The 26,856-nt window shown below is 36.1% G+C and overlaps 2 protein-coding genes across 3 annotated transcripts; both read right to left on the bottom strand.

Moving 5' to 3' along the window:
- Window positions 1–8,471: 8,471 nt before the first annotated feature.
- Window positions 8,472–11,780, bottom strand: LOC133870845 (F-box protein FBW2). Of its 2 annotated transcripts, none has more exons than XM_062308087.1 (3): window positions 11,523–11,780; window positions 10,086–10,400; window positions 8,472–9,298 (listed from the first exon to the last, which is right to left on the bottom strand). In XM_062308087.1, exons 2-3 carry the CDS (start codon window positions 10,391–10,393, stop codon window positions 8,635–8,637), a joined length of 972 nt encoding a protein of 323 aa, XP_062164071.1. In that variant the 5' UTR covers window positions 10,394–10,400; window positions 11,523–11,780; the 3' UTR covers window positions 8,472–8,634. The 2 variants fall into 2 exon arrangements, with proteins under 2 accessions (XP_062164071.1, XP_062164070.1); XM_062308086.1 differs by having other exon boundaries at window positions 10,086–10,404; window positions 11,523–11,778.
- Window positions 11,781–16,157: 4,377 nt separating this feature from the next.
- LOC133871229 (uncharacterized) lies at window positions 16,158–22,670 on the bottom strand. Its single transcript, XM_062308628.1, has 2 exons — window positions 21,468–22,670; window positions 16,158–16,503 (listed from the first exon to the last, which is right to left on the bottom strand). Exons 1-2 carry the CDS (start codon window positions 22,637–22,639, stop codon window positions 16,497–16,499), a joined length of 1,179 nt encoding a protein of 392 aa, XP_062164612.1. The 5' UTR covers window positions 22,640–22,670; the 3' UTR covers window positions 16,158–16,496.
- Between the last annotated feature and the right edge of the window lie 4,186 nt (window positions 22,671–26,856).

The raw sequence follows: 26,856 nt of genomic DNA, 5'->3' as shown, positions 1-26,856 counted from the left end.
GCTTACTCACAACAACCTACCTGAATTGTATCAAATTTGGGCAAAAAATTTGACGGGATCCTGATCCGTGAGGAACACGCACTGCCGATGAAAAGCCCCTTGCCAACTAAGAGCGCAGGAGCCGCGAAGATCCGCCCCGTGTTAATAATCTTTCTCCAATAGTAGGAAAAAAGAATACCATATGGCTTCGATTGTACCCCACTGGGTAAAAACGAAATTATATTTACACAATTATAAAACCTCAAACTGATAAGAAAATACACTACATTTATTTTTATTATAATTACAAATGTCGCGAAAATTCAACCCATTTATTTATTTTCAATTTTTGTGGATGGATTTAAGGGACAAGTCGGCTGAGCCGTCCAATACAAGGGTCAAAATCACATCTCAAATGGTCCTCTGAAGTCGTCAGTCACAAGATCCAAAGAGATGAATCACATGTTGTCATGTGACCACACGAAGCCTATACTCTTGTTGAACTACAAAGTCTTCTCGGAGGAATACGGTGATCATTTGAAATAGAGAGGATTTGGTAATTGTTAAAAAAATAGGTTTTAAAATTGAGACAATTTTACCTTTCATATTTGTATTTAATGTTTTATCTCCGTTTTAAATGAAATGAAGACGATTCTTCTCTTTATCGAAAGTACACTAGTTCACAATCCAAGAGCCGTCGGAAGTTTACCTGTTCTTCTTTGATACACTCCTTTTCTTATATTTTCTTATTATTATTATTATTATTTTTAACAAAATGTAAGTTTCCTATGTATCCTCACTCTTTTTTTTTTCTTTTCTTTTTTTTTATAAAATTTCAACATGGTCTCGGATGAAAGATAGAGAGAGGAGAGATAAAAGATAAATATTTTGTATTAAAATAATGAATATAAAAATGAAGTCATATCCTATTTTTAGGGAAGGTATATGATATCTACTACAAGTGGCATTTTGAAATTTTTTGAGAATTTTTCTCATATTTAGGAAAGTGAATAGGCTTTAGGGATGCTAATGAGAGTGATCTAATGTAGCATTTTAACATGAACAAAACTATAAAACAATCTCACAGAGACTAACACATTCTCTCTTTCCTTTTTCATTTCTACCAAAAAAAAAAAAGTAAAATCTTTAACAAAAAATTTTTAGGGTTAAATACCTACTTGCCCCATGTAGTTTACAAACTTTATTTTTTGCCTCATGAGTTTTAATTTTTATCATATGTGCTATCTGTGGTATGGAAAATATGAAAATAGTACATTCATCTATTTTTTTCATCCAAAACTGATAGAAATTCACGTCAGCGCCACGTGACACCTTTCAAAATGTGACACGTGGCCACACTATTTTTTTAAAAAATAAAAATAAAAAATTGTAGGGGTGGCTTTGGGCCACATTGGGATGGTCGGCCACCCCAAGGCAAAAATCAATTTTTTTTTTCTTTCCCGTTTTGTCCTTGGGGGTGGCCGAACCACTCCTGTGGCCTATGGGGGGTGGTTCGGCCACCCCAAGGCAAAAATCAATTTTTTTTCTTTCCCGTTTTATCCTTGGGGGTAACTGAACCACCTCCGTAGCCTATGAGGGGTGGTTCGGCCACCCCCAAGGCAAAAACTATTTTTTTTTCTTTCATGTTTTGCCCTTGGAGGTGGCCCAAAAGGGATGGCTAAGCCATCCCTACAATTTATTTATTTTTTTTAAAAAAAAGCCTTAAATTTATTTTATTTTTTTTAAAAAAAATGTAGCCACATGTCGCATTTTGAATGGTGCCATGTGACGCTAACATGAATTTTCGTCAGTTTTGAATAGAAAAATGGACGGAGGTACCATTTTCATCTTTTCTCATACCACGAGTATCACCTATGATAAAAATGAAAACTTATGAGGTAAAAAATAAAGCTTTTAAACTACATGGAGCAATTTTGTATTTAACCCAAATTTTAAACAAAAAACATTCATAAAAAAAAATCTAAAAATTATTTTCACTTTATGTCACATCCATAGTTTCAAATATAAATTTTAGAAGATTTGGATTAAGTGCTATATATATATATAAAAATTGCAACATATGTGATAGTTTTTTCAATGGTTTAGATTTAAATCCAAATTTATCATGAGAAAGAGAGACTATGACTACAACACATATGCCAAATATAATTTTGTTTACATCACCTAAGCCAAATACAATTTTAAATATCAACTATTGAAATATGGAAATTAATCTTGTGATCATATGAGACATTAAGCAAACATACAAAGTTAACATGCCTTAATGGAAATAGGGTCCTCTTTCAAGAACTAGAATTTTAGATGTAGGGACGGGACAAATTTTTTTTATAAATTGATTTGTTAGAAATTTTTTACATCTCACATATAATAGTGATATGTGTCATTTAAGCATGTGAGAAGCATATGTTGTTGTTGTTGTTTTTTTTTTTTTTTTTTTTTTTTTTTTTAATGCAATTAAAAAAATATGTGAGAAACACATACTATTAATATATGTACTTCTCGAATGCTAAGGGATACATGTCAATCTTAAATATGGTTTGTATGAAATTTCCTACAAACCGATTTGTAGGAAATTTTTTGTCCTTGGGACGGGGTTAAACTTGAAATAACAGTTTTTTGGTGGGTAAAAATTTAATTTTAGAGGGTTTATTTTATAAAAAGACCGTAATTTAGAGGTGTTTATAAAATTTTTGTGGAGACCACATTGAAGCTTGGGAGGCTGTGGTTTTGCCTCTGTCCTCTCAATTTCTAGTAAAATGGAAAGCATTTAATTTTTATTCAAATTTTTTATTCTTGCATTTAAGGGTATACATAATACTGGTGCATGCTGATCCTTTTTACAGGTTTAATATTTTATATTTATCACATAATATGTTATCAAGTTCTTGATAGCGTCACTGGGGAAGGCTGATAATGGCAAATTAGGCATGACAGTTCTAGATGAGTAGTATTAAAAGTTTTGAATTAATGAAAATAAATAAATTTAAATTATTTAATTAATATTTAAACAAATAAAAAGGCCTTGAAACTTGAAAGTGTGGTTTTGATAGATAAAAACAGGACCTCATGAACCAACATTTATTACAATTTACAAGGAAAAAAAAACCCAGAGCAGTGGGACTTGAGGACATGGGGGTTTCCCTTTAATTCCAATCTTTATTATTATATTTCTTTTAAGGCACTTAAAATACAAAAGAGAAATTAAAAAAAAAAAATGTCTTAACAAAACTACAAGAGGGGAGAGGCTCTTTCCTATTAACAATTTGGATAGATGGGGAGGGAAAGGGAGGGTAGATGAAAATGCACTCAGAGTAAAATATGACTGCAGCTCATTTTGTTGCATAATTGTCGGAGAAGTTTGTATTTCAAGCTTTCCAAGCAAAAGATGCTGGGATAGAGTCATTAATATTCGCGATTAGAGAATATATTATCCAATCTTGAATGATGAGAGGGTTTTGTAGAGCCATAATAACAATGAGTGAATCTCCTTTTAAGTATGAAACAATCAATTTGAAGCAAAATTGTAAGAGAAGTAGCTAACTGAACAGTTAAGGCTTCACCAAATGCTGGAAAGCAAGGGCTATTGATTCAGGAAACTATCTTAATAAGAGAGCCTCTTCTATAAGGATGGGCTGTAAAAGTGATGTTTCGCAGCATCCATTAAATAGTTGACACATCATTAAAAGACTAAAAATACACTATGCATGAAAAGCACAAATATTTTTCATTTTTAAAGAGCTCAATCGGTTTTAAACCCACTACCTGTTCAGCCACCCGCCGTTGGATTCCGCCGACGGCCACTGCCAAATCTTCGCCGGATTCCACCGACGACCAATCCTCCAGCCACGTCACATGGACCTGTTCTTCGTCCAAAACAGTCGGATCCCAACTGGCTGGTTGAGATCTAGTCGTTCCTCGGCCGGCCGGATTTGACCCTTCCCCGGCCAGAATGGCCTGATCCTAATCAACAGGCCAGGATCTAGCCCTTCCTCGGCCAAAACGGTTGAATTCCGACCTATTGGCTGGGGAAACGTGCTCAAGATTTTCTTTTCAGCCTATTGGCCGTAGAAATGTGGTTGGGAGTTTCCTTAGAAAATGAGGGTACTGAGAGGAGGATGAATTTAGTGTTTTTAGGTTTATAGTATTTTTGTTGTAATTTTTACTTTTTTTTATGAGTTGTTAACTTATAATTCAATGCCGTCAAATAAAACGAACATCCTCATCGAAGGTAATTCCTCTTAATAATATTGTCATTGCTTTAAACAACTACTTGAGCAAAAGAGTTGTCCAGTATAGCTGACTCAAAGTTGATCACGAACCAATAAAAAGGAGCTGAAGTCTATTTTTCTATAATTGGAAAAAATTTCAATTCCCAAGCATTACTGTGTTCAGGAGAGACTTTATTACCAATGTAAGGATCCCCCAATAATTAAGACGGAAATGAAGTAAAAAAGCAAATAACAAGGAGAGGTCACATCTTATAAAATGGAGTTTTATTTTATTTTTTAATTCAAAGGGGGAAACGGGGAGAGGATGTAACATCGAGGTTTAATTCAGCCCCCCAACAATCATCTTAGCCATCTCCTTCTTTTTTTCTTTTTTCTTTTTTTTCAATGTCACAATTTGAGTTATTCATTTAAAATGAATGATAAAAAAAAATTGTTTGTTTCACATATTCCTAAGTTTTAGCCTTCTAGGGATGCATGTCACAATTATTTATTTATTTTTTCTCCTTTTGTAAGTTGAATATCAGAACTTAATTTGATTAGTACGAATTCAGGGATACTTATAATTTGCTTTTGTTTGTCAATTTTTTTTTTTTGGGTTAAAATCTAGATATCCAATTATTAACTCTATGGGCTCAGGAACATAATTGTACCCCACAAACACAAAGCATCTTTTCCTTTTCCTGATAAGTCGTATTTTTTGGGCGAGGAAAAGGCCGAAAGCTACTACACAAGATCTCCTTTCAGTCCTTTGTCATAAGCTTTCACAAGTTTGTCTCAACTTCAGCTTAATGCTTACAAAAGTTTATGATAGAATATTTTTAAGAGCATTTTTACCAGTTTTATTAAAATAATATTTTAATTATTTTGGTAGGTTAATTTGATGAAAATACACAAAAATTATTTCTAGCAGCCTCACTACTATAATAATAAAAAATTGGTGAGTAAGTGATAGGCATTCACTAACAATAGTGAGTATTGTTCACTCACGCATAGCTTTGTTTCGTTCTGCAATGTTTTAGGCTAAAAGTGTAATTTTTTTTTTCTTCTTAAACTACAATATTTCCACACTTTAAACATTCAATACCATACAAATTTCTTGTTCACATATTCCAACAGGTTTTGTAGAATTGAAGGAGCATGTTTGGGTAGCATTTTATTTTTGATTATTTTTTAAAAACATGTTTGAGTAGATTTTTTAAATTCAATTTCTACTCAAGTCTTATGAAACTTTTTTCAATTTTGTCTCGGTTTCTCTAAACCATTCAAACGTAATTTTAAAAAACAAATTTTCTCAGTATTTGCAATTTTAAATATAGTAAAGAATAATATAATATAATACATATTTTTAAAAATATGACCATTAGAGTAAGACACATATTAACAAATATGACCGTTAAAAAAAATACAAGCATTCAAAAAAGATTAAATAGAGAAATAATAATAATAAAAAATATTATTTAAATGGAATAGTAATAGTGAATAGTTAAAATGATGAGGCTGCTGGGGGTGCATTAAAAAAGTGTCTCGCCATAAGAGAGAAGAGTAGTTTTTAGTTATTTTGGTTTGTAAAATTTGGTGATACTATTAGAAATGCTCAGCCTCATCAAATTTTACTATTTAAAATAGTTTTTATTTTTATTTATTTTTCTATTTTAGTCATTCACATTTTTAAAGCATTTCCAGCAGACTCACCATTTTAGCTATTCATTATTATTATTCCATTTAAATAATCTCTTTCAAAATGGAAGTTGTGTGTAATGCATGAGAGATAAATTAAAATGAAAAAAAAAAGAGAGAGAAAAAGTTTTAATAGTTTTTTTTTTTTTTTTTTTTATAGATTTAGTAAGTAAATAGTGTTCACTATTGTTGGTGAGTACTATTCCAGTAATTCTATTATGTACATTAAGTTTCCATAAAAAAATGATGTGACTTTTAAAATTACAATTTGATCAAAATCATTATTTGATTAATCACACATCAAATGGTGATTTTAATAGCGATCTTATTTTTTGATGGACACTTAATGAGCACTTAATGTACATGTAGAATTATTCGTACTATTCATCACAAATTTTTTTTTACCAAATTGGAATATTCTTAAGGTTCTTGTAGTCCAAATTTCATAAAAAAAACTTGAAAAATGATTATTGCCACATGCATGAGTCGCACTTAGCATAAATGGTTTTATAAATATTGTACATAATAAATATTATTGTGCATTAATCACTCTTCAAAAAATTTGGACAGTCTTTTGCTTGGGAAATATATATATATATATATATATATATATATATATATATATTTTTTTTTTTAAAAAAAAAAAAAAAAAAAGAAAAAAAAAAGAAAGGGGAAAAAAGAAAGAGGGTAAGGGATGCACACTCATTCTGTTGATTGTATTTGATGACGTGAAGCATGGCATCAATATATGTACTTCCATCCACCATCATGTTGAAAGGGACGGTGCTAGCATGGCAACCAAGATGACAGCTCACTCGTAAATCTCCATTTTCCAAAAAGATAACCTGTGAAGCATGTGTGTAGGACCCACTGATTCCTGTACAACTTGGCAAGGGTGATTCTGGGTGTAACAGGTTGTAGTTTCTCTCTTTTGAATCCTTGATCAGAGTTGTCTGTCGACTGTCATTAATTCCAAATACAACCAAGGACCTGATGCTATTGCTACCGCCGCTCTTCAGTTAAATGCAAGGCAAAAAGGGACTGCGAATTTCAGCCATTTGCTATCAAATATTGTGAGAGTTTATACCAAATTCATCCGCTCAAATAAATTTTGAATTATTTGGCCATCTAATTGGATAGATAAATCTCACAAACTGTTTCACATCGAGCAATTTGAACAAAAAATTGTTAAAAATCTTTATTCGCAGAGGAATGCCTCTAATAGAGTCTTTTCTCTTACACTTTGTAAGTATATGAAAATGGCTCTCTTGTTTGAACAGAGACTCACCTTTAATTTCCGTCCCTTTATTTTTTTTTGGACAGAAGTATTTGAGAAGGATTCTTTTCCCTGAGCAAGGACCCACCTGTAAAGCCTTCTATCCGGGTAGGGGCCAAATAAGAAAACCCCTCTTACAATCCCATGTTCTTATCTTTGCCCCCTCTAAGAGAAATGGAGGTTTGCGCTCTAGAGGGATTTGGTGTTGCTCATGTTACAGGAGATGCTTACTTATAAATCTAATCATGTTAAAGCTTGCCAAGAAGTACTTTGTACTACGATCATTGGAAGAACAATACCTAAACCCGAAGATGCTCCAAATTTTTTTGGATTGCCCGTTCGAAAACTACGATCTTTGGCTTTGAAACTTAAATAATTTTCTTGTATCTGAGAAAAACTTCCAGATTAATAGGATTAGGAAGGAAGCTTAATCAGAATGACTCAGAATTTTGAACAAAAAAATAATAATAAGAATCCCAATCCAAGGGTTAACATTATCTTTTTTGGGGCACTGCTTGGAAAAGTAAGCAGATTGGGTTACTCAAAAGACTTTGTTGCCAAAGTTGAGGCCTTTCAAAGGAGTGATTATTCAATGGAAGAAATCAGAGCACATAAAGGCTTATTAGCAGATCTTATACGAGGTTCCAGAGCACTGAAGCTATTGAGGTAATGGCAACTTCTACAGAAACCTTGAAAATTTCATCCCCATAAAGACTTTTACACCTTGATCTGCCTCACATGAGAGAGAGAGAGAGAGAGAGAGAGAGAGAGAGAGAGAGAGAGAGAGAGAGAGAGAGAGAGATTCCATTTTACTGCTGCTCCAGAGGGCAAAGAGCCAAATATTTTAAGAAAACATCACTTTCTTCCCCCTCCTAAAGCATCAAAGGGCCTTATCCATTTACCCAAGAAAAGCCAAGCTAGGTCTTAGAAAATCAAAGGGGATGATAGAAAAGTAGGAAATAAGATGCTCGTATAAGTGTGGGTGGGTGGCACTCATGATCCGACCAGACACATCCACTTAAAATATCAATGGGGGCCACCTCACTTATTTCAAAAATCCATATGGGCAACTTTCGGCAACAAACTAATATTATGTTATTTTCAGTAGAAATATATCTCAAGGATTCATCCAATATGTGCTATGAACTAAACTGGTTTTTGAGGGCTCTCTCTTTGCTACTCGCCAAATCTGCAAGCTTGATTTATATAAATTGCATTCTTATTCAAGAAAAATGTGAAAATATAGTTTAAAATTTGCATGTGAAGAAGAACTTATCTACTCATGGGAGTAGAAAAACAAAGCAACCTTCTTCATTCCCATTGAAACATATACAAGCTCCAAGTTCCAAAATAGAAGCATAAAGCAAGTTTCTAGATATATATTATATATATATATATATATTTTTTTTTCAAAGAAAAAAGCAGAGAATTTCACAAGAAAGAAAACATAACTTAAGGAGATGGAGGCCAATCATACGGTCCTGCATCTTCATCAATTCCTTCATAGAATCTCAGCTCAAGCTCCTCCAGCCTTCCCTCATCATCCCACATCCCATAGTAACTATCATCATCGTCTTCATCGAAATCCCCCATTTCACCAGCCATAAATTCCCAGGCCAAATACTCGAAAGCATCCGAGGAATCCGAGCAATCATCCCAGTCATATTTCTCGTAATAATCAATTACATTTGGCCCCAAAACCTTCAATTTTGGGAACCTCTCCATGAGGAATCTCTCATCAAATTTAACATCCCAACAGCCTCTCAAATCCAAAAATTCGAGCTCAGGGCAGCTTGATAGTATCTCCACAACACTTGGGGTGCTGATAAGATGGTAAGCCATCTCAAGGTGCTTGAGCTTCGGCATTGTGGAGGCAATAGCGTACGCCTCATCATCCTCTAAGGGCTTGCCAGCCGTGTCTACCGGGTGCAAGTTGCGGCACAGCCCCACAAGCAATTTGCAATTCTTTCCAATGGCCTCCAATGCTCGAGCACCAATATTACCACAGTAGCTCACATCCAAGAATGTGATCATAGAGAGCCTACCAGCAAATTGTTCCACCATTGAATCACTCATTTCACTTCTACGCAGCCGTAATGTCTGAAGGGAGCCAGCACTTGCAAAACCAAGAAAACGATTATAATGTCAATTAGAAACAAGTCCTAAACACCACTATAATTGCAGTCCCGGATGTTAAAGTGTTGATTAATTAATAAAATTTACCAATTCCTATCAATTTAAGCTTTTTGGATATATGGTAATTTAACATGGTATAAGAGCTAGAGGTCATGAGTTAAAACTCTGACTCCGTCAATTCACCCCATTTAATTAAAATATTCCACGTGTTATGTTTCACCTATTAAAAAGGGAGTTTGAGCCCATACGTGAGAGAAGAGTGTTAAAGTATTGATTAAGTGAATTTACCAATTCCTATAAGCTTAAGCTTTTGAGATAAATGGTAATTTAACATGGTATCAGACTCAGAGGTCATGAGTTCAAACCCTAACTCCGTCAATTCACCCCCCATTTAATCAAAACATTCTGCTCAGCCTCACCTATTAGAAGGCAATTTGAGCCCACACATGCTAAAGGGTTGAAGTGTTGATTAAATGATTAAAATTTACCTCTTCTTATTAGCTTAAGCTTTTGAGATAAGTGATAATTTAATACTGGAGTCATTTAAATTTTTCCAAATTGGGTAATTTAAGTTGCACTCGAAAATCCACAACTTGAATTTGTAAAATGCACAAGCATACTGAAACCAGTTAATGCCTTCCTGAATGTACCAAGGAACCATACCTAAAGCCCTCAGCATCAAACTATGGCTCTATATAAAAAATTTCAAGAGAAAAATGAACTGCAAGTTATAGTGATTCTAAAGCAAACTATGGAATTCTGCTTACTTTTCGGCAATAAAGGTAAAAATCTCTTCACTGTGGAGACCGGAAACACAAAGCTTGCGTAGTGATCCACGGCTTCTAGTAATCAACATTGGAAGCATCCGATCAAGGTGCTCAGGCTGGCATCGCTTGCTCCATTCCTCAATATCTATCTCTTGCCAGCAATAAGGTCCCATCACTACTTTGCCCCATGATTTGCAAACCCTGGGAATCACTGTAAGTTTCTCCTGGAGAGAAAGATTGCTGAAGATTAGCCCGAGTGCGTCGGGTATTAATTCGTCCCAAGGCCGATAATCACTTCCCTCTTCCATCTACTCTCTGCCTTCAAAAAAAAAGAGAGAGACATCAAATGGAAAAAAACAACACAATTAGTCCCTTTCATTACGCATGGAAAAAGGGCATTATGAGTCTGCCTTATGGGAATCTCTAATGCAAAATAGGCCCTATTTCTGACATTTTATATGGAAAAACGAAGATTCTCGCATGCAAGTTATGACCAGAAGTAAAATATTTACATATCATATCCACAATCATTACCAGCAACCAGATTCCTTTAACAACTTGTGATAATAATAATTTTTTTTATTATTATTATTTTTTCCAGAAGAAGAGAATCAATGAAAGCACAGGAAAGTAAATATATAGTCTCGCTCAAAAAATAAAAAAGAAGAGTAAAGATATGGTCTCGCTCACTGGGCAAATACCAGAGCGGTAAAATCCATGAGAGTACCCAGAGGAACAGATATAAAAGATTAATACCAGTAGAGCAAAAAAAAAGAACAGTTTTTTTTAAAAAAAAAAAAAAAAAAAAAAAGCAAATCTAAAAGATTAAGACCAGTAGAGTAGCCAGAGAAATGGTTCAAAGGGAAAATTTTACTTCTTTTCAATAAAAGCAAAAATAAAATTCTTGGGATAGACAAGAAATAGTTCAAGTTTACAGATCCATCAACACCCAGGTGAGTTAGTGGGCCAGAAAATCATAACAAATTGGGAAAAAAAAAATATAACCAGAGCAAATAAAAAATCATAAATAGAGAGCTACCTCGAGCAGGAAGACAGAACATAATTCAAGTCATTGCATGTAAATGACAGAGTCAACACCTCTCAGTAACTCTGCTGGGTTACTGAGAAAACCAGGAAAATAAGGGAAAATTCACTTAATCCTAGATTTTCTATTATTTCGGAACCAAGAAACAGAAACCCCCAGTGTACGGAGGCTGGTAACGACCACACTCGGAAGTTCCGAACTATGAGATTTCGGAAAGACAGGCAACATCAAGCAAGCCAAACACAGATTCAAATTCATGTTCTTTTGCTCAGCTATCTCGGTAACAAGAGGCGGAGAAAATAAAAAGTAAAAAATCCACATACACCCAAGAGAGGTGAGATTTTCAGCTAAAAAATCTGTGCCTAAAGGATTTGGGTCATGAAAAAACTCACCGGTTTATCCGCCTGAAACGCAGGGGAAAAGAGAGGAGAGAGAGTGAAGCGAAGGCGGAGGGGAACGAAAGCTACAAAGCGAATAGACCCATCATCCGACCTACCCACAGGCCACAGCTTCAACGCAACCACCACCACCAAGAGAAAAAACAGGAGTAAAAACAAAGAGTAAAAGCAACCGAATACGTATGAGATTAAAAATATATTATATATATATTAAAAGAAAAAAGGTGTGTTCACACAGAGAGAGAGAGAGAGAGAGAGAGAGAGAGAGATGAACAGAGAATGACAATAATGGGGAGTTTTAATGTGACACTCAAGACTGTCAAAATTGGTGTTAACGATACCCTTTTAATAGCGTCGGTATCATATGTGAAAGAGAGGTTTTGTGGGGGTGACTGCTGAGGCAGTAAATATCAAATGTCTGTTTGTGTGCCTTAGAGAGAGAGAGAGAGAGAGAGTGACCCACCGACACGGGTAAGTGGTTTAGAGGAGGTGATCAGGTCTCCATTGACTGACTGTAAAAATGGGCATCTGAGATGGCCGCTGGGCTTCTCTTTTCAACAGTGTTGAGACTAGTGACGGTTGACCATAGTCAGAGCTTCAATGTTCAGGTTCCATTGCTTTCCTTTATCTGACCCACTTTCAACATGTTCAAAGTAGTGTGTTTTGAATAAACACAGTACCTTGGTCACACAGCATGGTCAACTTGTTTAAAATAGGAAAAATGATTCTTTCATAATTTTTACACAATTAAGAGATATTGGTGTAACCATGTATGATGAAATTCACATGCATGAATTTCATACATATTGATTGTATGAAAATTGTATAAAAAAAGTTGTACAGACCCTCTTAAAGTATATGGGCTGATGAGATTTCAACTGTTGAAATTTCGCTCCACTATTTTTTTTTTAAAAAAAATAAAATAAAATAAATTTAGACCATAGATACTCCTGTGCTAATGGTAAATTGTCCATGTTAATGACCACTGAGTTTGTAATTTTAGAAAAATGTAATAAAATACAAAAAATGAGAGAATATAGTGAAAGCAAGAGAAAAAGGAACAACAAAATTTTGGAGTTGTTGCCAACCATTGGAATTGTCTTATGAATTACATTTTGCTTTTATTCATCTCTTTATATTTATAATATTAAAGTCTCTATTTATATCAAAATTTTGATAGATGAAGAGAATACAAGAGTCCCTATACCATACTTGGGTACCTCAGGTATAAAGGGCATGGGTTAATCTATCTGGTTGAGGCTGCATTCATTTATTTAACTTGACACGTGGGGAGGGCTTACTCTCCTAGTGGCTCGGCTTAGTCTTACTCCCTTTTTGCACTATTCCTCCCCACTAAAAAGAGCGATTGGTAATTTGAATAACCTTTCTAAACGTTCGTCTTTGTGATATGATTTGAAAGAAGGGTATATCTTTCTTATAGTGCCAAAGGTAATCAATCTCTTATTTTATTACAATACAAAGATCAAATCCAATATTAAAAATTAATTTTTTTAAAAAAAAATTCCTAAATTCTAACAGTAATTTTTCAGGGTTAACAAATATTTTACTCACTTTAGGATCCAATTTGACGAAATATGGTTTAAAAAGTTACATTTCTCTTTACTTAAGTTTTAATTATATTAATATTATAATGAGACTGTTATTGTGTTGTTAGAAGATGTTATGACAGTTTTTGTAGGGGGCTGGCTGCTCCAAACTAGATCACATGCGGGCTAGTTCATGCAAAAAAAGAAAGAAACAAGACAGAACTTGTCGAGATGTGCCAGTGAGAGACAACTCTGATACCTAATAAGTCAAACGCGGTTCCAATGTAATAGATGCCAAGAATTAAAGAAAATTGCCTAAAAAATCCCTCGTACCTTGGCTAAGTATGGTTTATATAGGAGTTTTACATCGATCGTAGACATGATGGCTAATCCCCCTACCCCCTTAGGCCTTTACACTAGAAAGGTGGGGTTCTATGGCCAAAACAACACATGTTATCAAGTTGTGGAGTCCTTATTTCTTTCTTGAATTGAGGAATTGATGCGACATTGGTCATATTTGAGTACTATAGACCACCACATGTGTTGCAACTGTACTTTGAAATCGCTGAATAAAAGTGATATAATCTAAAGATACCATTTTTAATGCAGGTCTAATCAATTATTGACAGAATCTCGTAAGTTGAGTTAGTGAGGGCTCTTGGTAGCGATCGTGGCAGACGCTTGGGTCCAACCCACGATTGGTTGCGAGCTTTGACAATGAAGATGATCGGTGGTCCTGATCGATGTTCGGGCTTATAGCGGACGAATGTTGTTGATGGGCCTCGATCACTGACAGGTTGGACTAAACTGATTCCTTCAATCGCAATTGGGCTTATATCGAACGGCCCAACTCCCAACAGAAAACATGATATTTTTTAACGAATTAGTTTTTTTTTTTTTTTTGAAAAAAAAAAAAATCCAAAGTATATGACCTCGTGTAGGGTATAATACAACTTTATGGATAAATAACGAGTAGTTGAATCATGCTTGATTCCTATGAGGGGATGCGAGGCATGATTTGTTTTTTATTTTTGTTCTTTTGTTTTTGCTATTAATAATAGACATCGCTCATGTGCCTCTGTGGCAGCGTTACTGCGTTAAGATTGCGCAATGTGTGTTTGCGTTGGCAATCCAGTCAAACTTTCACCCTCCTTTTCCCTCATGGAGACTCGCATCCATGCATGTGGGTCTAGGAAGTCATTGTGAGTTTCACTGTCACAATTTCCTCCCATTTGGATCTCTCTTTTAAATAAATATTCATCATTAATTTTCTTTTTATTTATTTATTATTTTTATTTTTTTGGGGGATTTTGGGGTTCAAACATTCTTCACCATTGTTTATTTGTTAGCATAATGTAATGAATAGAAGTAACAAAATGTTATCCGAATCTAAGCCCATATTTGATCTAATACGTAAATTTGGGGCCAATGGATATTCTAAAAGAAGGCACATTCAGGTCATCTAAACAGTTGTTTAGATTATGTATACATACATCTTTCCATTTGTAAACATGTTATATCCTCCTTCACCTCTTCTTTCTACCCAATATTTCTTGAGCGTCAATCATTTGGGACTAAAAGCGTAAAGAATAACAGCAATGGAATTGGAGAGTCATCAGATAATATTTGATAAGCAACCTCACCAAAATAGCTAAGGCAGGCAAAATACTAAAAGGGCGCAAGAACCCTTTCCATCAGCTTCAACAAATTTGTTGAAAATTTTGCCAAGCGTGAATAGTGCTCATCTTATACAGATGGGTCTGTGTTGGACGCTGGTTGCAGATGGCTGGTGCGACTGGGCAAATTCTTAATGAAAGAATAAAGAATTTTTTGAAAAATAATATTTAAATAAAATAGTTAAAGTAGACGGTTAAAATACTTCGTAAATATTTTGAAAAATAAATAGCCAAAAAAAACGTTTTCTTTTAAGAACAGTACTTGGTTTAATAGCAGCCGGTTAACCAAATTTGGCACGCATAAGAGAACCTATAGATTAGGACCGACCATTATTGACACAATCCACGAATTCGACGTAAACTCAATAAAAAATTAATATATTAGATTTAAAACGTCTGATCCGTTTAACTAAATGAGTCGAATTACAATTAATTTATATAGTCTTATACCTATGTTTCAACAAACCGAATCTGACACGTAAACAGTAATTGGCACCCTTACTATTGATAGGCTAAAAGTCAACGTAAATTCGCATGAATAAGCCCAAGCTGAAAGGCCCACACTGCTACCAACTGAACTAAAGATGATAATACTAAAAAATTTCTAGTATCAACCCCGCATTTTAGTAATAAATATGACAATTGTCAATTTTTGTCAGTAAAACATGCATGAGGGAAGAAAAAAAGGGTGCAACCACAGTCACCGATTGACCAGGGTACTTGTAACAACCAAGTGGACGACATTATTTAATCAATCACGATGAATATTTATAGTCCCAAAAAAGACCAGCATCTCCGGTTGCTTTTAACAGGAGAGGATCAGGTCCTTTATATACAAGGGCAGAATTGTCCATGTGAAATTACAATTCTGCCCTTTATACACAAGGATCGGCTCCTCTCCAGTTACAGGATCCTGATGCAAAAAAAGAAAAGAAAAGAAAAAGAAAAGGTGCAATCTACAAAAATGCAGCAATAGTTATTGAACAGGGTAACTTCAATGCTTTTTGAGTGATACACATTCTTAAAAGATAACCCCATAAACTTTCATTGTCTAATGCAAGGTGATCCCCATATCCATGTCATTCATTTATTGACAAAAAGAAAATATGAATTTGGTAGCTGTGCATATCCTACGGGTTTTTAGCAACCCGTCACAGTGATTGCAACTGACCTAAAAAACTACCTAGAAAAAATAAATCCAGAACTTGAGGTAAATTCTACATCTATCCATCCATAAGTAGTTGAACACGGCTGATTGCCTTTCCACCAATTATATATATAAAAAGGGTTCTTTGAGCATTTAAAAATGATAAGCAATATATTCCTTCCCAACAATTAGGTGCATAAGCAAGACAACCACTGGAATAATAAACTAATGAATATTAAAAAAAAAAAAACTAAAAACCTCAACATTAATGCAAACTGAATATTAACTAATACTTCGTAGGCCTCTTAATAGGCTCCCATAGGTTACCTTACAGAAATCTACAGAAAGGACTTTTTTTTTTGGAAAGTAAAATCTACAGAGAGAAGGATATCTATCACATTAACTACAAAATGAAATCTCGCCAAACTTCCATTAACTGTGAAATATAGCAACAAGAAGTATATTTCGTCAATTGATACATGCTACCAAAAGTGTATTTCCAATTTGCCAACTTTCTATGCTAAAAATTGGATGAAACCTGGTGAGAAATAAATTCCTTGGTTCCACAGCAAATGTCCCAGTAAGCTGATAAAACACACTACTCCCTGAGAGAAATGGAAAAAAAAAAAAACTAGTAAGATATTAATCATTTAAAAGAAACAACAATTGCAGTAACCTTCACTTTGAAAATAAAATAAGCTTCAATTACCAATCAGAAACGAACTTGAGTAGCATGAATCTAAAGCTAAAATTAACACTTCATCATAATTCAAATGCAAAGCATGAATCAAGTATTTCCATGTCATAATCCAGGCATTTCCCATCAAAGAACAATTTTTTTTTGTTGACAACAAAAAGCCAAGAAACTTACAATAGTTAAAAACAATGAACATATCAATAACACCAGCAACTATGCACAAAGAGAACTAAAGGTCAAAATATTACTTTAACAGGTCAGCCATCATATGTACTCTTACAGGAGTTTTCTACTAGTGAACATTCGTTATAGAGAGCTCAAGTATAATAGCATCCCTAGTAAGCTCTGCATTTAGTTAAAATAGAGAAATATTTAGACAGTTTGATGTAGGAAGCTTTTTAAAAGTGATAGATAAAAAAACAAAAGTAAACTGTTTAGCTAAAATTTAGAGAAAATTTGGAGAGCTCACTAGGGATGCTCTAAGTTGTTAAATGTAATGTAGCAAATCATCCAACCAGCATCCAAGGATGAGGTAATTCCATATCTGGAGCAGCTCCACAACCAGCATCCAGGGATGAGGTAATTCCATATCTGGAGCAGCTCCAAAACTCATTTAGCCCTATGCCTTATCATGGAACCTTCTCAAATCATCATAACCTTATCTCACATGGCACAGAAGGCCGCCTTTAGCTATGTCTTGTGAGGATTTGTGAGTTAACTTCAAGTTATATGATAAAGCTGCTGGCGGCAATATCCTGATCGTCATTGAAAGTTGAGCTCAGTCAAGAGCATCCACTCTGAAGATCCATTCTTGGCCAGCTCGTCTAGAAGTGTTAACTGATGGTGACAAACCCAAGACTAGTAATTACATTTTTTCTTTTTCTTTTTCCCCCCCTTGTCTTTTTCTAGATAATTATGCAACTCATGAACCAGTATGGAATTGAGCCTCTCACCTCATCCTCCACTCATTATCTATAGCCGAAGAAGATGCCATTTGATCCACCTAGCAGCATCTGGCTTACAATACAATAAACACATTGGCTTACATTTTGATGACACCTAGAAAGTTCTGCTAAGCAGAACAGGCCACGAGCCTTGAACACTAGAATTTAATCATTAACAATAAATGAAACATGGCGTAACTTTTAATGTGTAGAGAAATTCCTACGGTACTTGTACTAACCATGCATAAACAACAAGTCCTCACTATCTTCGCTTTCCAGAAAGACAAACCCCACAAGTTAGTCCCTTTCTCCCAAAACATATAATATTCACACTCAACTGTTGAAAAAGAAAAATGTAATGCAAACATAAACTGACTGAGATTGGCTCAGAACATGAGCTCAGTGCCAATGACTTAAATGAATTTCCACTAAACCAGATATTCCACTACTTTTGAACGAGACTCAAATACACATGTTTTGGAATCAGGATATAGCACATTGACCAAAAAATATCGATACACAATGCAGAAAAGAGCAAAATTTTACAAAGGAACAATTTTGTTTGACACAACCAAGAACAGGTTGCCTTGCATCTGGCAAAGATGACATCTTTAGCATGTCTATCAGCCTTCATATTAGCTTAACAAGCACTTACGTGAAGGAGATGGAAATAGAGCTTTATGTTTCCCGGGTGCTCACAAAAAGCCTTCCATTAACTTGTTCTAAGGTGCCTTGGAAATGAAAGCTGACTATGCTGTGAAGCATATGGTAAAGCTCCCTTCTAATGAGGGCCACATTACTTTATTAATTGTCAACGCAGGAAAGTAACCAACAAAAATATAAAATGCCACTTAATAAGGTCTGAAATTCTTGCCTTCTCGGCAAATTTGAATATTAAACCAGATGCTGATCTCAATAATACAAGCTGACATCATTCAGTGCAGGATAGGTTTCTTATATCTATAAAACTTTAGATAGGTGTAATAAATAGTTGGATAGAAAGTCGACAAACGTTTGATGGCCTTCTGCATGAGAAAACCAATTAATATAAAAAAAGTACTGAGTTTTTCCACAGTAATTTTTGTGGTAGCCCAGATTGTATATATGAGGGCATTGTGTAGGTGTGGGGGTGTGCTGAGTGCCTAAATCCCACATCTAATGTGTACTAGGTCAATCTAAGCTATATAAGTGATTAAAAAAACCCTAATTATGACTAATCTTTTTGGGTATAGTATATATATGGCTAACACATCTATAGACAGTGCCAAATGATACTAGAGCTAACACAGTAACACAATGTGGCTCAGTGGCACTGTACCACAGCACGAGTTCCCTATGCCAAGGACGTCAGAATTTAAATGGGAGAGATTGTACCCCAGAGTGCATTTAGAATTCATGTCAAACATGTACTATGTTGATCTTGGTTAAATGCCCTAAATAGTGTCATCTTGGTTGTGAGAGAATTGCACAAGCTTGTACTGAGTTAACGCCATGCATGTACTAAGTCTATCTAGGCTTTATAATCAATTACGAGGAGTTTTAATTGTGACTAGTCATTTTGGGTACCATGAAGATATGGCATCACATCCCCGGTTCATGTTGCCATCGCCATCAGAGCCAACCAAATAAATCCATGAGTCATGAATACGGGTTTTTCTGATGAACGCCGCAGATTTGAGTAAGGGAATTTGCGTTGACCACGTTAAGGATTTAGATTGGGAGGGCGTTGTCCAAGCATGTGTAAGATCACATCAGACGAATTGATCCAAACTACATATAAATTATAAAAAAGAGCTCTAGTTGTCACTAATCCTTTAGGGTATCGTGCAGATATAGTTACCACATTTCTAAATTGTGAATGTTTTGACATCAACTAGTTCTTAATTTCATATACGAGGTGGTTTTGCATACATCAAATAGCTAAAAGAACGTGACATGTGATAGACTATATTAACTGACTAACACCAAATTCTCCCACTGATATGTATCTAAGCAGGACGCAAGTTACTAAGCAGGGGAGGAACTAGAACTTGAGGGGAGAAAACTATTTTAAAAAATTTGGGTGGGGGGGGGGGGGGGGGGGGGGGTTAAAAAAAAATTGCAAGGAGGATACTCATAAAAACATATCTTTTGGGTTTTTTTTTTTTTTTTTTGTAAATTTAGGGTGGCTGAAGACCCCCCCCCCCCCCCCCCCCCCCCCCCCAAACCCATTAAGATGGTTCTACCTCTACTACCAAGCATGGCTTGAAAAGGTCTGAAGCATATATATACTCACACCGCAATAACTTTAACTCGTGCATTTTTTATTTTTTTTCGGTGTGTGCGCGCGTGTGGAAAAGCTTGGAAAGGAGTTGGGGTGAGTTAGCATATATATATGTCCATTAATAATAGAGATGCCTCAAATGCACCAACAAAAAGCACCCATGTGAAGAACGAGTAAACTGACAGAAGATCATTAGATCAACCTTGTTCATAAAATGTTTGACTTGGCCATCATAGCAAGTAAAGAGACTGCCGTGAGACCACTTCTTGTCGTAATATTGAGAAGGCAAATACTCACTCTAATAATAATTAGAAAAGGGTCATAGAAGCCACAATGGAGCGAAAATTTGCCCCTAATTGCTTTTCAATGATGTCATTGAAACCCACTACCATATCTGAAAAAGGAGCCACTTCAGCAAGTCTAGTAAGAAGAACATGGAGGGAACACAAGGAAATGGAGAAGACCTCATAAATGAGAAGAAACTGTCAAAATATTTTAGGGGAAGATAGAGGCGACGCAAGAATTTTTTTTATGAATAGAAGCGATGCAAGAATTTAAATGCAAGACATTTGGATTTAATGATAGGGCAACAGGGTGAACACCCTTAGCCATGTTGGGAGGATCATGGGCTGAAGCCCTGAGTACAAGATATAAAATGTCACAGCTATTAATGTCATTTTGATGAGACAAAAAAAGAAAAAGAAAAAAGTTTTAAAGAGAAAAAGGCCATTAATTATTCATTTGCCCCACAAACACTCCAACGGCACATAAGCTTCCAGAAATTAGCGATTTGAAAATGTAACACTACAAGTATAGACAAGTCCATAAGCTTTTGCTTAGACTTCTTTTCCAAGCCAAGCATGTTATTGTCTGACCCTAAAATGTTTAGCTACCATATAGCTCACACCGTTCAAGAATAAGATAAACAGGAGACAACATCAAGCAACTAATGGGAACCCCAATTCGTTGAAGTGGGAGAAAGAATAGGAATACAGAGGTGAATTGCCCCCATCACTGGGGAAGAGCTAGCACCAATCTAGGTGAGGGCTGGCAGAAGGTGGGAGTAAGTCATCCCCGTATTTTGCCACATACGTGGGTTCGGTCCTCCAAGGCCTGTTAGAGCTCTGGATCTAGGTGAATCAGTCTATCGAGTTTACTTTGAAGCCGTGGATTCAGTTTCTGAAGCAGCAGCCTCACGTCCCTATTCACTACTAAGCCAACTCCTCCTTAATTGAATAAACCACCTAACGAATAGAGGGAGAAACATGAACTATATATTCAGTCGTCAGCCATAAGAACCATCTTTCAAGTTCAAAAATTGCCATACCCAATATCGAATCTTCAAGCCCACCGGTTACTTTGTTATAATTTCTTTTGCTCCTTCCAATACCTAGATGCGTTAGATCACAACCATCTACAGAACTCAATTAAACAAATATGTTGATATTAACGTCTCTATCAATTTATGCCCACAAAATCATGATGATATTGAAAACAAACTAAAGTCCAGCACAAGAGACCGCAACCAGGACAGGACAACAAGTGAATTCAAATAACTAAAATCAAGCTTATAATATGTCAACCAAGCAAAGAAGCTAAAGCCCACAATTACCTATCCATATAAACACTATCCTGATATTTCATAGAAAGGAGCAAAGCCCATACCATTTGATAAGCCAACCAAACAGAAAATGCTGCATGATAGGGACCTTCTCCAAGACCTCCACCTTATACATCTTCAGCAACCCACTATTCACCTTGTTCCAATTAGGCACTCCGCTTATATCATCCAACAACGGCGAGTGCTCAGCGAACAAACCTTTCTTCACCTTCTTCACAAACAAAATGCACGCAATGTACATATACTCGTTCGAAAAATTATCCAGTATATCCTGATTATGAATCGACTTGGGCTTCATATACTTGTGATCGATCAGCTGCGACGACCCGAAGATAAAAGGCAGGAAATGATAGTCGTCGAGGCCCCAAACCCCGTGCGACCCTGCGGGCTCCAGGCAATAAACCAATTGCAATTTCCTCATCAATTCTAGATACTTCACGAAAACCCTAGCCACAGCGGCTTGGTAATCCTCCTCTTTGATGAGCCCCAACCTAGTCAAGCAGTACAGCCACGCGGCGAAGTTAGTCTCGTGGCCGGTACCGTAGTCGATGCGGCTCGGGTTCCCGAAGCTGTCGGAGAAGTACGGGACGATCTCGGCTGTGGCAGATTGGAGATCGGCTGGGAGGAACTCGAGCATCAAGGACTCGCTGGTCTCGGTGAGACGGTCGTGCCAGGTACGGTAAGAGAGGTTGCCGTAGCGAGAGGGTTGCTGGAGCGGAGGTATTTCGTCGATCCAGTGGAATAGGGTTTCGAGGATGGAGACGATGGATTTGATCGTCCGGGACATGTGGCAGGGGTCGGAGATCTTGCGGCCGCGAATGGACTCGGAGAGGGCGACGATGAAGCCGATAAAGTTTTTGCCGGAGTCGGAATCGTGCAAGTGACGGATGTCATCGGGGGATTGGATTATTTTGGTTGGGGTTTGGAATTGGTAGGGAGGGGAGATGATTGAGACCTTCTGGGAGTGAGGGACCGGGGCAAGAATTATGGCTTGCTGAGAGTGGGTGTTGGCGGGCAAATTGATGGCTGGGGCGCGGATGGGTCGGTAGACTGGGGGCGGGCTGATTTCGGACCACTGGGGCGGGGGTGCGAAGCTAGTGGGACCGCCACATTTGCAGCAGGCTCCGGTGCTGGTGCTGGTGCCGGTGCTGGACGGTGGGGATGGGGTTTGGGGGGATTTGGGGCTCTCTTCGTGTTCGTGGTCGTGGGGTTCCATGGGTGGAGCGGAGGGAGGGCGACGGAAAATGAAACGGAATTGCTTATTCGAAGCTTTACTTAGTGAGTAATTTTTATTTTTAAATAATTGATTATTGTTATTTAGTAGATTATATTACTAAAGTGAAAATTAATTAATTATATATATATTATAAGCATTAATTTCAAGGTTGAATTTTACTGGCAAACCATCAAGTTATATAGCAGCCATATAACAATTTATCAAAGGGCATTACGCTTATTAACTAAGAGAAATGTTATTTAGTATATGTAAGTAAGAGAATAGATAATAGTCGGTGAACAACTTCTTTTCTCTTCGCTCTCTCCTCTCCTGAATGATAGAAAAAATAATCAAATGGAAAAATAAAGACAAATAGCAGAAATAATAAAATAAAAATATAAAAAATTTTATGTGATTCGATTTATGACTTATGTCCATAGGGTAAAGCCCAAAGGGCTACATTACGCTCTTATTGTTTGATAGTTTTACTATATAGAATACTCATGTTTATAAGAGAATTGAGATAAGAAAGAATGACAATCAAATCTGATTGATTTGATTACCATCAAACTTAATTACAATCAACTTTATAAAATGAAAGTAACATATGATATCAATATAATATATTTTCTTTTAATATAGGAAATACATTATCTAACACCTCCCCCTCAAACTCAAGGTACAAGGATTCTGGAAGTTTGAACTTGCAATAAATCATTCTTCTTCGTTTGAATATGACAACAATCGATGGCGATGAGTGAAGGAAGTCAGCGATGGTGGAAATGCGCCTTAAATATCAATAGGCTAACTATGAGCTAAACAAGGCATGAGTTTTAAACAATACCACAAATGTCAAAAAAAGTTGGCCAACTATGGGCTGAAATTAGCCTGGGTTTTAAACAATACCACAAAGGCCAAAAGATGGGTATAAATCAACAATCGAACCAACAATAACCAAAATAATATGGGCAACTTGGTCTTTTTATTATTATTATTATTATGGATAATTGCACCATTGGTCCCTGTGGTATTCAATAATTATTTTTCACTCTCTATGGTTTAAAAAGTGCATGGGAGGTCATTGTGATATGCAATAATTACATTTTACTCCCTGGGTCGATTTTCCGTCCACCATTTGACAGAATCTGTTAGCCCTACACGTCAGTGCCACATGTCGCCAATAAGATGGCGACACGTGTCCATCTTCATAAAAAATATAAATTTATTAATAAATAATTTATTTTTTTAAAAAAAAAAAAAAAAAAAAACTGGCGGGCAAGGGATGGCCCGATGGCCACCCCCAGAGGCCGCCTGGGGTGGCGCGCGGCCACCCCTATATCTAATAGGGGTGGCCCAACCACCCCTTTGCCACCTTTTTCCTTTTTTTGTTTTTATTTTGGTTTTTTTTTTTTTTGAATTTTAATATTTTCAAAAAAATAAGTATTTTTATTTATTTTTTAATAAATTTATATTATTTTATTAAGATGGCGACACGTGGCGCTAACGTCGCATTTGATGGAATCTGTTAAAATTTTTAACGGAATTTGACTGTAAGGATCGATTTGTAATTATTGCATATCACAGGGACCTCCCATGCACTTTTTAAACCATAGGGAGTGAAAAATAATTATGGCATACCACAGGGACCAACGGTGCAATTATCCATTATTATTATTATTTTCTTTTTTCACTTCTCCCCCCCTTTTTTTTTTTTTTTTTGGGTGTGTGTGTGTCAAATACTATGCAAGATTTATGGTGAGGAGATCTGCAAAATATTAACTATCACGAAAAAAATGAAATACAGAAAACGAAAAATTTCACAGGACCATTGGATCAAACACTGGCGTTAGCCTATAACTCTGATACCATGGTAAAAAATATAAACACATAGGAAAAATAAAGACAAAAGCGGAAATAATAAAATAGAGACAAGAGAATTTTACGTGGTTCGGTCTAAGACATATATCTACGGCATAAAGCCCAAAGGGTTACATTGTGCTTTTATTGCTTGATAGTTTTACAATACATAATACACCTATTTATAGGAGAATTGAGATAGGTAAGGATGGTAATCAAATCTAATTGATTTGATTACCATCAAAACTAATTACAATCAACCTTATAAAAGGAAAGTAACGTACAATATCAATATAATACAATATAATATATTTTCTTTCAATATAGGAAATATATTCTCTAACATTGAAAACAAAGACCTCCCCTTCCCTGGCCGACGAGGAGGAATCCACTACCTCCTCCTCCCCCTTCCCTCTTAGTCCCCTCCTCCTCCTTCCCCCTCCCTTTTTTGCCTCTTCTAAGGCTCAACTTGCCTCATCGGAGGCCCTATCCATCGTCCCCTTGCGATTTATCTTGGTTCAACGTCTCTTAACTGCATCTTCCGTTAACTATGTTGTTGTTGATCTAGAATTATTATCTTCAGCTTGAGTGTTTGCCTATGACTCTATGTGTAGCTTGAGGTAGAATATTGTTGAGAAATCTGAATAAATGAATTGCAAAAAAAAAATTAGTTCAACTTGTTTGATAATTATTTTTTTAGATAAAACAAGAATTTAATATGTGTAAGCTTCCTCGCTTGCCATTGTGATTGGGCTTTCATTAGTTTAAATAGAGTTGTAGATTACAGCAGTTAATTATGAAGAGACAAAGACAAAAAGACGTTGCCCGTTACTGCTACTTACATTACTGCTGTGTACGTTGCACTTGGATGAGAGTTATTTGGGCTTTAAGTCGTGCGTTATAGGTGAGGAAGGCTGAAAATCATTATGTGCTTCAACATCCTCCCGCAAGCTCAACAGGGGAGGAACCACATTGAGCTTGGAACAAAAAAAATGAAACCGAGTATATACGATTGGTTTAGTAAGGACATCCGCAAGTTGGTCCTTGCTCGAAATAAAACATACATCAAGTTGTTTGGATGCAACTCTATCCTGAACAAAGTGAAAGTCTACATGTTTGGTCCGACCATGAAACACAAGATTGGTAGAGAGATAAGTAGCTCCAATGTTGTCACTCCATAATGTTGGTGGAGAGGAGAGAACAACGCCAAGATCACGAAGTAAGGATTGTATCCATAATAATTATGCTGCCGTATTTGCGAGATTTATACTTCGCCTCAGTACTTGATCTAGAAACAGTTGGATGCTTTTTAGAACTCCATGAAATCAAATTAGAACCTAAGAAAACACAATAACCGCATGTGGATCGATGATTATCAAGGCACCTTGCCCAATCCGCATCTGAAAAAGCTTCCAAATTAGGAGATGAGGACTAAGTGATAAGGAGACCATGAGAGAGTGTGTGTTTAAAGTACCGGATAATACGTTTCATAGCCTGCCAATGCAATTTTGTTGGCCTATACACAAACTAGCACACTCTATTAACTGCAAAGGCCATATCTAGATGAGTGAGTGACAAGTACTGCTAAGAGCCAACTGTGCTACATAAAAGAAAAGGGTCTTCAACCGGATCCCCATCAAAAGCTTACAAATTAAGTGTGAGACGAAGACATGGGAGAAGAAATTGGTTTGGCTTCCAATATGTTTGTGCGTTTGAGGAGATCAAGAATATACAGTCGTTGTGATAAGAGAAGACCATATTTGAGGTGTAGTACCTCCACACGCAAGAAGAAATTCAATAGATCCTTGACAGCAAAGTCAAGCTGCAACAGCTGCAAAAGCTCATCAATAGCATGTGGTACAAATGTAGTAATTATGATATCGTCAACATAGATAAGTAACCGAAGAAGATTTAAAGACAAACAAGGAAGAGTCCGCCTTAGATCCAACAAAGCCAATTTCTAATAATTTACCACAAAGCCTAGAAAACCAGCCTTTAGGAGCTTGTTTCAACCCATAAATGGCTTTGTGAAGTTTGTAAGCATGGGTAGGGAAGGAGGAGTGTGTAAAGCCCGGAAGTTGGCTCATAAAGACCTCTTCAAAAACAAAAGCCATGGAAAAAAGTATTATGAATATTAATTTGTTTCATGGGCCACCCTATTGAAAATGCAACCTAAAGAACTGTTCTTGTTGTTGTAGGTTTAAATACAGGACTAAAGGTCTCACCATAGTCAATTCCTGCAAGTTTATGGAAACCCTTAGCAACCGTACGAGCTTTATGTCTCTCAACAGAACCATCGGCTTTGTGTTTCAATTTGAAGACCCACTTACAACCTACTACATTGGTGGCCGTAGAGGAGG

The sequence above is a fragment of the Alnus glutinosa genome, chromosome 6 (genome assembly GCF_958979055.1).
Source record: "Alnus glutinosa chromosome 6, dhAlnGlut1.1, whole genome shotgun sequence".
Classification (NCBI taxonomy): domain Eukaryota; kingdom Viridiplantae; phylum Streptophyta; class Magnoliopsida; order Fagales; family Betulaceae; genus Alnus; species Alnus glutinosa.
The sequence above is the reverse complement of the archived record's forward strand: the minus strand, read 5'-3'. Positions and strand labels throughout refer to the sequence as shown.